The sequence below is a fragment of the Epinephelus moara genome, chromosome 22 (genome assembly GCF_006386435.1).
Source record: "Epinephelus moara isolate mb chromosome 22, YSFRI_EMoa_1.0, whole genome shotgun sequence".
In the NCBI taxonomy this organism is placed as follows: domain Eukaryota; kingdom Metazoa; phylum Chordata; class Actinopteri; order Perciformes; family Serranidae; genus Epinephelus; species Epinephelus moara.
In genome coordinates this window covers 19,214,341-19,230,849 of record NC_065527.1, presented here as the reverse complement: position 1 = coordinate 19,230,849, position 16,509 = coordinate 19,214,341, and the positions used below count along the sequence as shown (strand labels likewise).

At 40.3% G+C, this 16,509-nt stretch overlaps 1 protein-coding gene across 2 annotated transcripts in view; it reads right to left on the bottom strand.

Moving 5' to 3' along the window:
* Positions 1-276: 276 nt before the first annotated feature.
* The window catches only part of LOC126384130 (synaptic vesicle glycoprotein 2A-like), a 29,243-nt gene continuing 13,010 nt past the window's right edge, over positions 277-16,509 (bottom strand). For both annotated transcript variants that reach the window (XM_050035065.1, XM_050035064.1), the window contains exons 6-13: positions 16,310-16,399; positions 13,659-13,766; positions 10,963-11,051; positions 10,704-10,868; positions 10,421-10,554; positions 4,669-4,875; positions 4,414-4,573; positions 277-2,853 (exon numbers count right to left, since the gene is read on the bottom strand). In XM_050035065.1, the coding sequence (XP_049891022.1) occupies positions 2,670-2,853; positions 4,414-4,573; positions 4,669-4,875; positions 10,421-10,554; positions 10,704-10,868; positions 10,963-11,051; positions 13,659-13,766; positions 16,310-16,399 (1,137 nt within the window). In that variant the 3' untranslated portion in view covers positions 277-2,669. The remainder of the gene's footprint in view (positions 2,854-4,413; positions 4,574-4,668; positions 4,876-10,420; positions 10,555-10,703; positions 10,869-10,962; positions 11,052-13,658; positions 13,767-16,309; positions 16,400-16,509) is intronic.

Sequence of the window (16,509 nt, the reverse complement as noted above, 5' to 3'; positions counted from 1 at the left end):
TTTTATTCTACTGTCACTGGGCAATCCCATACTAACCTTACACTAGAATTCTGCACCTCCTCTTGGCTCTGTTTTCAGGCTTTAGAGATCTAGCCCAGGTCAGGTAAGAGAGAGGGTGTTCCTACTGGCTGTTCTATAAATGCAGATGCATGTGCACGTTCGCAGAGAATCCTGCTATTCCAGCATTGGCAACATCTGTCTAGGCTGCAAGGCAACCCCAAAAAAAGAAGACAGATTCATCAAAATGAGAGTCTAAAAGAGAGTCTGACTACAGATTCATCAAAATGAGAGTCTAAAAGAGAGTCTGACTATAAACGATACAAAAAAAAGAGTGTGTCCATATCTGCAAAGCGTTTCATGATATGGAGAAAATGTTGCTAACAGTTTAGCTTCCTGCTAACTGAAGAAAAAAGCTCATGGCTGCAGCTTAAAGTTCACGTTTAAGTAGTTAACATTAGCTAGAGCCTTGAATCACAATATGTCATGTCATAGGGCTTTACAGGCACAGACCTTCAGTGCGCAGCTGGAGTAACTTTAAATCCAGCCAGCGTTAACCCCAGCACCTGACATCCAGACAGCCCTGACTCCACACCAGATCAGCAAACTTTCTGTTGCTGCTGTTACACAGGTAAGACCAGGCGCTAAACGTTGCACAGAGGGGTTTGAGCTGGCTGAATTTACTACAGCTGCTGACTGAAGGTCCAACTCCTAAGCTGTGGCTCACTCTCCTCCTGGTGAAATAGTCTGTAGCGGCAGGGAGTGAGGCAGACGGACCACAGGATATGCTAGCTACCTTATTTTTGTCTCATTTTTGATAAACAGAGAGAAAGAGCGGGGCAGGAGGACGGTGAGCGAATGCAACAACTCTGCAGTTAAATAAGATGTATGGGAAACACTGGATTACTGTATGAAGCACATGCACATGCCTGTGGTCATTTTCAAATTCTTCCTTTGTTTTCCAGAAAATTCCCTACCCCAGCTTTAACACAATTTTAAGAAAGGATACTTCATTAAGACCAAACAGAAAAAGACAAGACAAACAAAGTGGTTTTGACAAAAAAAAGTAAACTTTTTTCAGAGCTTTCACTCTCTATGAACACTACGCCAATTGCGAACAAAGAGCGAGATGCAGTTGAAAGTTCTCCAAAAAGCTAGTAAGTGGATCTTGGCTGAAGATTTTTTTTTGTCAAACTATTGTTTCTGAGGTCACGAATGAACTGTCACACTCAATCATATGACTTGTTTTCACATTAAGGCTAATTAATGCCGCTATGCGTGAGATGGAGCTGGACTTTTTTTTTATTTAAATCAGAAAACTCTCCTGCACGTATATTAATTTGGTGGAGTGGCGCTCTAACGTTGTACCAGCTGTAAACGAGGCGTAAATATTTCACCACACCTGAGCTACTGAATGAGTTATTTGATATCATTTGTAAATATTAACACGTGACCGCTGTTCTGTACATTCTGCTGTTGGATCAGTTAAAATATTATGGTCCACATGGCTGCACTGATTTGCATGAAACACAGGACACTCTCTCTCGTCTCACATTACAAAGACACACATGCAAACTCACACGACTAACTCAGGCAAATATTACACTATCTGCTCTCACATTTAGCACTTGACCAAAATCCGTCCCACAGACGTCCCCGTGTTGCAGACGTCACACTGCCACAGCTGTATGGTTCAGCAACAGGGAGGGAAAAACATTAGTTCAACACTGAGGAGCTGGATCAAACTATTCCCATTTATATCAGAGAATCCTGTGAAATGCATCTTCACCTGTCTGTGCTCTGAGGCTATCGGCAGAGGAGTAGACTGGATTTATGCAGGACAAAGGAAGAATGACCGTTTCTGAATAAATCAAGCCTCACTGGAATGTTTGAATATTATTTGGTTGAAACAGGTCTGGCTTCAGAAGCAGGCAGTGGTCGAAGGTCGTGGGTGTTTTTTTTGTTTTTTTTTTGTACAACATATTCACCCTGAAATTCACTGTGAGATCTTTTCAAAAGAAAAACATTTCATCAAAGCACAAGCATCAGCCCAAATGGAAATGTGAAGTGAATTGTACAAGCAGCAAATGAAAAAGCAGCACTGAAAGCCAGACACTGAGGCCGCTGAGGACAGACGAGAAAGGAAAACACTGCATTCACATCTGAAAACCGACCACACGGGTAGACTAAATCATTGCGCTCCCCTGTAAATGGCTTTTCTTTTTTCAGTCTAATCTCCCCATTTGACATCTGTCTGCTCAGTTGTGTTTGATATTGTAGATCTGTGGGCCAGTGAGAGAAAACTCCCAGAAATTAACATTTTATCCATCCTACACACCACAATTTGTACTGCATCACCCTGTGCATGTTGCACTTTTGAAAAGATCGGATGTTTTAGGTACCTGATGGTGCAGCTGAATCATTCAGATGTAGTTGTGTAATCATGACACAGGTTTTAAATTCTGCTGCTCTTCTCTTAAATCGCTGTGGCTCTGTATTGACTTTAAATGATGCAATCCATATTTCAGAGGATTCTGGGCTTACAATGGGGATGGCAGTCTACTCTGTTGGTGTGTGACGGGCAGCGCTGAAGCTCTCAGGGATGTTCGGGCTCTTAGTTGTCAAACACACACTCCAGCTGTGCTCTGCTGCCCACTGCTGGTCATTTTGCTTTACTGCAACACTTGGCCTCGTGTTTCAGGCAACTTTGTTGCAAGGAAACTACCTGCAGCGAGCGCACCAGCGGCAAATAAGATGGGAACAGCCTTGGTGATGCCGACGAATGACTGGAAGATGCTGATGCCCAGGACGGCCGCCAGCTTGCAGAGGGCATTCAGGAAACCAAACGCTGTGGTCCTACAGACAAGAAAACAGGGAGAAACACAGTCACAGTAACCATGCTGATCATTAATTCCCTACCTCAGTGTTACTGTATTTAAACATGCTTAGTTTTCTTTTAATACACCTTTTCTGTTGTAATTTGTAGCACAGACAAGTGGAGATAAAAGGTAAATGTAAAAAACATAAAAACCTATAAGAACACAATTATAAACACACAATTTCTATAAGTGTAATGACCTTTTATCGTCACATAAGGTTCCACACTATAATTATCTTTATGAAGAATTAACAGTCATAACTTAGGTTTGTACAAAACATTAACTGACCATCTTTGCTTACATATAAAGAACAATTTGCACTGATTAAATGAATCACACAGAAGTCATAAAAAATATATGCTCCATATTCCATATTGTTACCTAGACTACACTTCTAATAATGCAAGTATAGTTATTATTAGACCAAAGTTAATTTAAAAAAACAGTCTTGAAAGGATTTTAAAAGGAATAGTTCAACATATTGGTCAACTACGTTTATTTGCTTTTGTGCTAAGAGCTGGGTAAGAAGATTGATACCACTGTCACATCTGTCAGTTACATATGAAGTTACAGCTGGTTCATTTCGCTTACCGTAAAGCCTGCAAACTCTCAAAGTCATTACAGGTGCTTTATGAGACATTCAGAGCATTTGTATAGCAGCAAACAATTATCTAAGTAAAGACATAGTGCTGTAATGGTGCTCTGAGCAGAGAATGAAATCACACGGCATCTGTGTGTGTTGTAATCCGAGCTTCTCTGTTCTTTGTTATGGTAGAGAGTCTGATCGTGCGTGCATGTTAGTGCATGTGACTCCCTGTCTGTGTATCCCACTGGCTATCTAATCGCAGCCACACTGCATTGCGCTAACAGGGTGGCGTTGTTGCAGCAGCATAACACCCACCCTGTGGTCCCCCCTCAAGGTTAACACCGTTAGCTCTGTCAGCACTGTTGCTATTCTAGCACTGTTCTCACTGTTAGCTGCTAGCCGCCAGCTCATCCATCTCTATATTGAGAGCCATGTGCAGACAATCCCAGCTCAGATTCTGGATCATAGATATGCTCTTAATGTTGTTTACAGCTCCGCTGATTAAGGCTTACCTGTATTTTACTCTCTGATTTTGTCTGGATTAAACAAACAGGGACAAATGTGTTAATTATCAGGCAGACTCTCTTTGTTACCTTTGAGTGCAGTTGGGTGCTCTGCCTCAAAAATTAACAGCAGAAATGTCTGTCTTTCCAAAAAACAAAGTCAGGAAAAAGGGCAGCACCCAAGAGGCCAAAAACAACAAAAGATTCACCCCATGTGTTGATCCTTTGGGAACATGTATTAGCCATCAATAGGCTGAAGGCATCAAGCCCTCTTTAGAGAAAGTATGACAGCAGTGACTCTTTTTTTTAAAGGACACGTCATGTGGTCACTAATTAACAGAAACAGTTGCACCTGTACACCTGCAGGAAGATCCTCCACTCCCCATAAAGAAAAGTAAAAAGAAGAAATCTAATCAAAGGACATAGAAACAGTAATGAGTTGGTGTACCTTTTATCTGAGGGGTAGAGCTCCACTGTTATCACATCCAGGGCGTTCCACGAGGCGATGCTGATGCCACCAAACAGGCACAAGAGGGCGATCATCCCTGACTCACTGTTGCCGAACATCAGGAAGAAACAGCTGATGCAGGATATGACACTGGATCCCGCTGATCAGAGGGAGAGAGGGGGAATCAGAATTACATTAGGTTTAATATCCTCCATGGCAATAAGTGAATTATCTGCACTGATTAGATTCACCTACCCAGCATCCTTAAACGCCCAATTTTGTCCATTAATAGAGCTGACACGATGTTGCCAGGCAACACCGCCAACGTGCCGAGGAAGTTGACAAAGTATATCATGTAGGCATTGTTGAAGTCGTCACTGAAGTCGAGCATGCAGCCCTCCTTGTTGTGGAGGAACGTGCTGTTGACCAGTTTACAGTTGACAAACCTGTATTTGAACAAATCTGACGGAAGAGAAAAAGAAAAGGGAGAGAAGTGTTATTGATCTGAAAACCAACTTTTACAATTCCATTTTCAAATCTGTGTTGTCTGACTGTACAGCTGCCATAATCCAGATGGGAGATATTTAACAAGTGTCAAAATGTTGCATCATTTATTTAAATCTCCTCAAGCAGCACAGGCTTATTTAGGGAGGTTGTTAGGGCTGTATGCATCCTGAGCAGAGGATTGAAGACACTCCTCTGGGCTCAGGAAACTTACTTTCACCTCCTCTGCATGTTTTCTGGGTAAAATTAAAGTAGAAATAGAAAAGTTTTTGCCTAAACTTATAATTATGAAGTAAATGTTGACATCACATTGTGTAGGCTTTAGTGTAATGACACCATCTGTATTTAGATTGGTTCCCTAAAAGCCTCACTTTTATTATGCAGTTCTGTCTGCCACTGGGCACCGTCTCCCAGGGAAATGAGGGCTCGATTTACAGTGCAGAGAAAGTGCATTAACCATTGTGCAACCATTGTTTTCCCAGGTAGCCATCAGTAGCTATTTCCAGTTACCAAAAAGCACTGATGTCAGTTGCTGTCCCCAGTAGCAGAAATGGTGAAACAACCAAAGTAAATGTGGAAACTCTACTCAGTAATTGCCCTGCTGCCAAGCAGGCTGTTCTCATGCACTATTTGTACATATACCCACAAAAAGTACTACACCAGTATTTGTTAAACTACATAATCATCAGCCAATAATAGGTGTGATCGGGAAGGCTGCGATCAGGGAACCAATGTGCTGAGGGGAGGAAAGAAGGAAGTAGCATAAAGAGTGAAAGTCTGCATAAGGAAGCAGGTTGGCATGGTGGGTGGGGACAAACAAACACAGGACTTTCCCCCATACAACCAGTGTTCATATCCTGTGTGAAACAGAGCAAACTTTGAGTTATTTTAAGGTACTTGGCCACCATGTTTGTTTTCCTAAACCTGACCTATGTAACTTTACATTAAGTGTGTAACTTAAACGTTAAGTATGTACCATAACAATACCAAATCATGTTTCTTAACCTAAACTTAACTTATTCATCTTTATGTTAAGTACATAATGTGACAACTCCCAACCTTAATTCTCTGTCTAATTACCTACGTAATGTTAGGTTAAGTACGTAACTTTCAATAAGTATGTTACTTGCCGACACTACTTGTGGGGCGCTTATTTGTCAGATATCATATGAACTGTCGAATGAGAATACATTGTCCTAGCCTCTGAGGAAATCGGAAAGCAAGCTGCGTGAATGTCCAACAGCGGTGCCAAAAATAACGCCGCATGGAAACACAAGGGGGGGGGGGGAGTTGAAAAGTTATCCTTTTCCACTTTAAATAAAGTAATCTACATTTTTAACTTAAACTAAAAGAATCTAGAAGTGAATACAAACCAAAGATAAGGACAGTGCTCTTTATAGCAAAGATTGTAGTACAGATACAACACAACTTATCATGTCATGTCTCTATTAACAAAACTTAACAAGACTTTACGTCCTACAGTAGATATACAGCATTTATAATTTTTGGTTCTATAGTGTAAACCTCTAACAGTGATCACGTCTGTGCGGGGCATATTGATCACTACAAGCAGATTATTATTATGACAAAAAAAATTCTCATGCAGATTACCATCTAATTAACATTTATACATGTATTTCATGAATATGTATATTTGTTGCATGAATATAAAGTGAAGTAATCCACTTGAGGGGCGGCTTCAACCACAGCAGCCATGACTGTTTCTTGTTGTGTACACAAGGTAGCCTGAGGAACACCAAATTTCACCGCCGCATCTTATTGGCTTGCATCTGGCAGTTTGTCATAAGCTTCGAGGGGACAACATTTTTTATTAAGAGAAAATGACTTCCCTTTCTTCGTAATTATTTCAGTGTGCACGTGGCAGCAGGGAAGCAGACAGGTTACCGTGTGGCAAAGTATCACAGTTTTAAGTTTTAAAAAAGTAGTTTTTAATTGTTTTTCATGTGTTGCCATGTATGAAAAGACTAACAATGAATAATGTAAGCAGACTCGATTGATATAAGCAAATTATTTAAACAACATTTGTATAAGAATGTTTCTGTCACAAGCTTTTTTTTATCCATATAAGAGCTTTCCACTGTAATATTATTATTATTATTATGGAGTGCATGATAAGCATTTCTTCATTTATTCATTTTTTGGATCTGACTTCATTGTTCCTCCGGGAAACCAAAACTATGTACAAACTTCCATAAATTATCGGTTCCTCTGAAACCGAAAAAGAGATGATTATATGACCTGTCAGCAAAAGAAACCAGGACATCTGCACAGACACCACACAGCCAATCCACTGTCAGCAGCTGTGCTCGATCAAAATTCCTCTCAGGCAGAGATTTAGCATAAAAACTGCATCCATCACTGTGAACTTTTTAAAAAACACAACAGAAAAAAAAGAAAAGGTCAGGAGAGGTTATGAGGCCTGTTACTTTATTCTCTGTTTATGCTTTGTTGCCTGCAGCTGCACAAAACTACATGATGAGATTTTCTGATGACACTGCTGAAACTGCCTCCATACCAATAACAACCAATAACAGCTTTATTAAAGGGAGTCAGGCACCAAAGTGCTGAACGATCATAAAATTTTAGACATCCAAATGACAAAAACATGAAAGAATGTATTGTTGGCTTCAGGGATGAGAAGATATACTGCTGCTGTAAAAGCTGCTGAGGCGGTTTCTGTAGAAGTGAAGATGTTGGACTAACGAGATGCTGAAAACAGAAACGAGCGTCTCTGTTTTCTCAGGGAGAATCTGACATGTTGATTGAAAGCAGAAATCAAAACCACACAGTAAAAACCCACCACGGACCACAGCTTTCACAGGACCTAATGGCATTTTAAATGACTCCATCTTTTTTGTGCATTTTTGTGAACAGTTGCAAACATACATGATGTCATCTTAACACACACAAGTTCATCTTATGTCAAGTCTGAGAAGAAGCGATGGTCCTGATTATCCACTTAACGCATTCTCACATCTGGTTTTTTATAATCACGAAGCCCTGTTTCACAGCTAATCCCATCACACTGCTGTCAAAAAGTCTGGTCTGGATTTGTTTATGTTGCTACGGTGACAGTTCGGCAGCAGCGTAACCCAGGGATACCAGCAACAGAAGGTTTCCATGGTTTCAGTCCTGCTGAACATCTGTGTTTTATCATTTCTCTATTTTTACTTTAGGCTGCCATAAAACTATTTAAAATTCATATTTAATTTCAAATGATTTATGTTTTTGCAACTGTGTAATAAAAGTAAAATTATCATTACAGCAAAATTAAAACTAGCACTTAAATGATTAATCAATGTATTTTTATCTGTTTTGTATCATTCTAAAGCTGCACTAGTCAATATTTTATACTAACAATTTATCAAATGACTGTACTTAATTTATCCCCTGACTCTGCTGTTTCCTTCAGCTCTACCAGACCGCCCCCCCCACTAAAAATGGCCGTATGGGTCATGTGTGCAAGCAGCTTATTACAGCCCATATTTATGTTTATTGTTAGTTGGCAATCTCTAGTGGCTGTAGTGACATATGACAGGAGGAAAGAGGGAAGTCATGTGACATATAAAGGATGACAAAGTTTGTGAAGGGAGAAGGTCCAGGTGGATGGAAGGATCAAATAGGACTTTCATCCAGGAGCCCGCTGTTTGTGTCCTGTGTCAAAGCAAAAGTCAACACTGATTTACTTTAACTTCGAACATACTTAACTTAGGTATGTAACTTAAGTTACGGAAAAACATACTTATTTTAACCATGATCTTTTCCTTAAACCTAAGAAAGTAGTTTTCTGCCTAAACCGAACTAAACTGTGACCCATTCACAAGTATGTGCGCCTGCGTTCTATAGATGCCCTTTACACCTTGCATTAAAATGTGTCACGTATCTATTTTATCTAGATATAATTTAACCTGATTAAATTTACAACAGGTATTAATGTGTGTCTAAAGTGTCCACACTTTAGTTCCAATTCCTTTGTCCAGGACTGTTTGTAGCTGTTCTCCCCTGTTTGCTTGGCCATTGCTTCATAGATGGCTCGGTTGCGATATGAATAGTTTTTTGTGTACTTTCATCAGACCAAATTTAAAGCAGACACCTGATTTTGACTTGACTCCATCTAGAGTATGTCTTGAACATCAACAGAATATATCCCCATTTGGTCAGTGGACTTTCATGTCTACATATGATGTGCTAGGTATCCTCCTGCACCTGTTCTTGACATTGTGCATTGTGTCTTTTCAAAATACACTTCCATTTTCACAGGAACAGTTTCTGCTCGTCAGACGCATACAGTCTTTTTCAAAATAAATTTACAACTTCGGTAAAACACCTTGTATTTACCTTTATTTCCTTGTGCAACAAAAGCCACGTTATTAGGTTTAGAAAGAAAAAAAACATCATGCTTTGGCTCAACATTTTTGCGGAAAGCGAACTCTTAGGTGGAAGTCCAGGGTTTGTTGGATCTATCTAGCTCCTCTCCTCCCTTCCCTATAGGAACATTCCAACTCCTTACATTACGTTGTTACCAGTGGCATTTCTGATGCCATACTGCAGAGTCATAAACTGACGCCATCGGGCGGCATATCATTCTGCCACAAAGGGTGCCGTTTTGCATCGGCGTCTAAGGCCAAAACCACTGATCAAGCAGCAGTATTTGAATGAGACTTCAGAATGAGAACGGGCTGTGAATTTTCATAAGCTTCTCTGCTGATTTCTTGCTAGTAGCGTAGTTCGCTAACTGGCTGATGGCTGTTTACTCACTGGTTTTGAACAGTTGTGCGTAATGACATAATTCCGCCCACATAGTTGTGATGTAATTGCATTCGGACTTGTGTTCAATGTGGTTACAATGCATCCCTGACCACCTCCAGAGGTAGTTTGGCCAATTGGATCACAATCCATCCTCAGTGCGTTTTAGGTGCATTTACCCCTGCACTTTAATTTGTTCAATCACAATCCAATCCTCAAAAATGCATTTTAATGCAAGGTGTAAAGGAGGTCTTACATGCATGTTGTTTTGTGAGTCATTGGGACATGTTGGCTCTACTGAGTGTCTTTTAACTCATTGCTTCAGTTTCTTCACTGGTTTGGTTCACTCTCACAGTTCTCTGATAGCGCTGATAAACCCACTGAACGCTGCCACTGCCACCAGTGAAGCCATTGCCCAGCACCCAAAGGCATGTAGACAAAGTTAGCTGGTGAACGTGATGAAGCATTTAGAAGCTAAAGAGACAAATATTGCCCTCAGGAGGCGGAGGAGACCAAAAACAGAGCTAAAAGGAGAGTGATATTGGAATTGGTGGCCAGAAATATGATTCCTAATTAATGTTAATGTTTCTCTGCTGGACCGTTGTCAGGACAGTTTTCAATGTACATTTTTCAGTTTTTCTTGACATATTATTGACTGAAAGATTAAAGAAAACAATCAGTTGACCTCAGTGCACATCACTACTGAACACACTGATGAATTTCAGTTCATATTTACCTGTGTTATAGAACAAACTTGCAATGAAGGTGCAGTTTCTGAAGAAGGTGTGTGTGGAGGTGATGTCCTCGAAGTAGCACTCCTCAAACACTGAGTCTTCAAACACCATTGACTTCATCTTCAAGCTGAGGAACCTGGTGAACAGATCGCAGGTTTCTAACAAAGTGTTCCAGGCTGTGGTTTTATTCTTGTGCTTTATTGCTGATTTAGAAACATTCAAACATAAATCTGACCGACTGTTTGAAAAACACAGAAACTGCAGCTCATAAAAAAACCCACTCACTTATCATTGAAGTAGTGTCCTTGGCGATGCACTTGATTTTCCAGGGTGAAGTTAAAAGTGACATGATCCACTCGTTCCTTAGTGAAGGTCTTTGTCCGTGATTCATATTCCTGCTTTTGGATGTACTTGATCATGTCTGGGAACCACACCGTCAGACCGTAGTAGCTGCAAAGTTTGTACAGCAGGGACAGATGAAATTAGCCTCAAAAGTGAATGTGATTCACCACATAGAAAAAGATTTTATGAGTCTTTAGTTTACCTGAAAGACATGCTAAACCAAACAGCCATGAGCATGAAAGTTGTCCGTTTATATTCTGGTCTGAAGCAGGCAAGAATGTTGTTCCGAATCTGCAACATGTGGACAAGAAAAATACACATTTTTAGAAAAAGAAAGCCAGGAAGATCAGATTTAAACTCACTGTAAAATTCTTCTCAGTTAATTTGTTCTTCCTTTAATCTCATAATGCTGTGATATTTCAGCTGACATTTCTGGGCAGTAATGTGCAATTTGTAGAGCTAAAATTAACTTTATGAACAGGAAATAAAACTTGAACGCAGCATGAGAGCAGCCAGGCTGTCTTTCTTGCAGGAATTTTACAGTAGTTTTTCGCTTTGCTTAAAGCAAAGAAGGATCACTTATAGTCACTTATATCTAATAATATATATATATATATATATATATACATACATACATATCTGCCTGTACCTCTGGAATGAAATAAATCTGAATGAAATCATTTGGAATTAAAGTCTTTCCAGGTAGTTTACATGAGAAATATTCATTCCGAATGAGGGTTTACACGGGAGATCAGTTTAATCGCCTTTATTCAGGTCTGCGCAAGGTTTGGGGCATGGAAGGTTTCTGATTGGATATGGGGCGGGGCGGATGTTACGTGTTTATGTTTACTGGAAAAAAACACTGTAGTCCTCGCTCCGGATAACAAGATGCTTGATGACGCCGTTCTTAGTGCCTTTTTCGGGCTTGTTTTGCTTATATTCTTGAAGCAGCAGTACGACAACAACCTTGTTCTGCTAATGCTTCGTCTGTTGAGGAGGAGAAGAGAGGTAGAAGACCGTGCTTTGGCGAATGGAAACCGGTGAGTGCAATCTCTTGTTTTTAGAAGCTGCCATCTTGTCGCACGCGCGCTATATACGTTATGGCACCAGAAGGGCAGGGAAACGAGCAGGCGCGGAAAGACCGAAATGAACTTAAAGAGGAATGAGTGTATACAAGTGTGAAAAATTATTTTATTCGGAATTAGAAACGGAATATTCCAGCCCCTTACATCGGAATGAATTTTCAATCGCATTGGCCGTTTTCATTCAGAATCAGGTGTTTACAGGATCACTTTTAATAGGAATGAACTCTCATTCCGAATGAAAAGGGAATTAAACTGTCCATGTAAACACACTCAATTTTGCCATAGTTTTTGCGGTATCCCTACACCGTTGGCACTAGTCAGCCCTTCTCAGCCCTTGTCGACCGTCGTCGGCCCTTGTGGCTTTTTTTAGGCCAATTCAGCATGTTGAATCGGCATCTGGGAGACGGCAGAGCCCATCGGTGTATAAAATCACTCTGAGTGGCATTTCATCTCAGTGCACAGGCAGAGAAATGGAAGTGAGAAAAGTAAGCAAACGGCTAAAGTCAAGAGGTAGGGGGATCGAAACAAACTTGTTATGTTAGGTAAAATTAATTTTAGCCATTAAGCTTTTTAGCGAAGACATTTCATTGCTAATGTGTCACTGTTCAACAGCACACAATGTATATCATTCTTTCAATAACAGGATGTGTTGTTAATGTGCTAAATGGCTAACTAGCATTTTGAATCTGCCCTGCTGGTCTTCCGGTTTCCTTTTTAAAATACAGACTACCACCACCTGCTGGCATGGAGTTATATCCGCTCACGTATATGCTAGTTGGCTGTCGGCTGTAGTCTTTGTGGTGTGTTCAAGTGCAATTTTTTGGCCAAGACAAAGGCGACATGAGGCGACGCAACAGTCGGCCTTCATCACCACGAGTTCTTTGATGTCAGTTTGTTGTGTCTGGGTCTTTAGAGTAATTTATAATCACAATATAATGGATTATAACATGATCATAATTTATTACAACTGAGAATTATACTATGATCATTGCAAAAAAGATTTGTGTTATGGTTATCATTATAAAGCATCATACATTTTGAGTGCTTATAATGGCAGTTACACAGTGCTGTACGCAGATTATTACACATTACTGAGTACTTTTATTTTGCATTTTAGACTTGCTTCACGGTAAGTGTTACTAAAACTACATTAGCTTCAACATTAGGAGTGAAGACTTTTCAGTAGGCATTAAGCAGGTGGTGCAGCAACAGATTCAGAAGAAAATGGAGGGTGTAGGCGTGTAGCAGAACGTAGGCTGAATGCAAATTAAAATCAGGCACAAAGCTGGTCAAGTTTCTGCCTGGAGCGGTGGTGCTGCAACAGTGTGCAACACAATGAAAACACGAGCTTAAACACAAGAAAGTCAAACACAAATCTGTTCATGATTTAGTCACAGATGCAAAAACTTGTCACCAAATTCTAATTTAGGAGACAAAAAGTAGCAGAGAAAGTGTGCATGTCCATATGGCTGGAGGAAAAATGGTGATTTTCCCAGTGTAAATTCACTCGTAAAATCAAACGTAGGTCAAGAAGGCAAAATAATTAATGAGGGAAAATATGCTTAGCTGCTGCCACCTACGCCTCCATCATCGCTGTTTCCACCGCTGCCAGCTTCGCTGAGGCTTCTAACAGCCAGACCCAAGCTGTAAAAGGCCACAGCCTCATACTCTAATACGATAGCTGTGTGACTGTATTTCTAAAGGAGCCGTTATCTCCCCTGTGATCTCAGGCGTGTTTCTATTCATGCTTTTAAAACTTGGCTACAGTTTTGGCTCAGAACTGGCTGCAAAACATCAAATCTCCTTCACTCACCTGTGCGGAGAGGCTCATAATCTTCAGCCTGTAGCGCTGCCAGACTGGGGTATCGGTGCCAGTGTCCACCAACTCATCCATCTGTTTCACCGTCTTAATTGTGGTGACCTTGGATGAAAAGACACAAGTCCTTCAGCCAGATGTCACTGAATGAAGTTTTTTTAACTACTATAAGTGGCATTCTTCCTAAATTTCATTAAAAAAACATCAGGCACATAACACAGTAGTGACACTTTTTAATCTCTTGTAGATGTTACATAAATTGGGAGATATAAATACAGTCTCCTTGTCTGTTTCATGGCTTGTTTCACTACAAGATAGCATTTGGAAAATTACATATGTTGTACCTTTAATCCTAAGAGACCTGCAGGACCGCTGGGAATCGACATTACTGTCTTTTCAAAGACTGAGAAGCTAGTGTGAAGACACTAGTATCATGGGCAGGGGGTTAAATGACACTCCATATTTAAGCTAAATTTTGGCAAGGGAAAAACTGGCATGGCCATTTTCACAGGTGAACTCTCACCTCAAGATATCTGAATGAAAATGGGTTCTGCTGGTTCCTACGAGTCTCCCCTTTACAGACATGCCCATGTTATGCCAATCCCATAATAGGCAGAAAACATGCACCCAGCCTATTGTATTTGAATATTTCTGCATACTGGGGTTCCTAAACAGTCTTGGAATTGCATACATTGGATATGACTGGAAAATTGAGACTCTTTTTGATTCAGTGAGCCCAACTGTATTCATGTCTGATGATAGTAGTTCCCACAGTAGCTATTTCATTGTAGTGAGACCATTTTTTAAACAGACCTCACTGTATAAAATGACCTACTGTGACCTCTAGTATAATCAAACACTTATGAAACTTTACAGCCACAAACTAGAGACCTGACACATTAAGAAAATGTGTGGCTTTCATAGGTATAATGACAATAAGGGGATATGTCAACAGTTTCTGGAACAGAAGTGCTTATCATCCACTCACCGAAAAAATTTTCATTTAGCATTAAAACTGTGTAACAAATGGTATCAACCCAAAAATTGCTGCAACAACTTAGGAGACATAATTGATGACAGGAACGGTCATCATTCTTTCATCATGTTCCAAGCCCTTAAAATGTTCTAAGTTTGAATAGGCCTAACAAAAACAATTACATATTTATGACTAGGAAAACTTGACACACAGTGCTGAGCTGCATCTTAAATATTCAGGTTCCCAGCTTTCAGATGAAGTATATGCCTTCTATGTGGCATATACTGTCAACCTGCTATCTCCCCTCATGGATCCCCTGTCCCACCTAAAACAACAAAAATAGGGGAACTATTTCTATGCACCTGACTGTTTTGATTTTTATAGGTGAAAATCTGATTCCCTGTGTTTTCATCGCATCAGATTGCAGCTAATTTATCGTCTATGTTGGAAAGGTCATACAGCTGTGATCCAAGGTGAAAAAGGTTCAGGCTGTGTCGAGTGGAGACAAAAGGTTTAATAACTTTTAGCTTCCACTAAAAAACACCAGTGACCTTTGTGGCATGTGTCTGTTTGCTGTTGTGTGCTGGGGCGGCAGGTTGAGAGTAGTGGACGTCAACAGACTCAATAAACTGATCCACAAGGCCAGCAGTGTTGCGGGGGTGGAGCTGGACTCTCTGGTGGCAGTGTCAGAGAGCAGGATGCTGTCTAAGTTACGTGTAATCTTGGACAGTTTCTCCCACGCACTCCATGATGTGCTGCTCAAACACAGAAGTAGACTTCTGCCCCTGAGATGCACCACCGAGCACCACAGGAAGTCATTGCTGCCTTTGGCCAGCAAACTTTTCAACTCTTATCCTTCTCAGTATCCTAATTCAGTCTTACTTACACTACTTTTGCATGTGTACTTTATATTGCACACATTGCACATATTTCTTACTCTTATTTTCTATTCATACATAAATTGTTCGTACATTGTAGCATAATACACATATTTTTTATTTCTAAAAACTTAATATGCTAGTTTTACACCCCTAACTTATCGAACACCGCTGCTTGATCGGTGGCCTTACACGTCAGACTATGACGCACGAGGTACGCCTCCTGCTTCAGTTTTTGACGCACAGGGACTGTTAATTTACGCTCATCATAGACATGCATTGTGTCTTCTCAAAAATAAACTTCCATTTTCACTGTCAAGTTTGTTTGAGCCACCCGTCTCCCCTCTCACCCAACCCATGTGGACTATCTTGCTTTATACTACTGTAGTGTCACAAAATGTTGTGGCTCATACTGCCGCTAAAGGTGCCCTGTTCCGTCAGTATCTGAGGGCCACTGACTGAGCATTAATATTTGTTGAGCTACTGAAACCGGGTGACGATGCCTATATTTTTTAATACCTTACATACTAGTATTAAACACTGAAGCATTTCTACAGGTTTCTACTTTCTTATAATTTTCTTTGCAATATATTGAAACAACTGTAATGTAGCACAATTCCCCCAGAGGATCAGTAAAGTATTTCTGATGTCTGATATCACTCACAGTCGTTCTCTCTCCTTCTGTCTGCTGTTGGCTTTCTAATAAAGGCATAAAAGGCACCAAAACGTAGTCTTGGCTGTGAGCTGATCAAAACTATGATTTAATATAATGATATTTTCTCGGAGATACTCACAGAAAACACCCTCTCTGGGTATCCCTTTGCTCGCATGTTAGTGTCATGGACTAGCTTCAGAATCATCCAGCCTTCGTCATGTTTGCCGTTCTGTTTGAGAAAACAAAAAGTGAACATCATCAACATTCGTTTACTCAAGACATTTCACATATGACTTTGGGTATTATGTTCATACTAACTCAAACATGAGTAAAACTAAT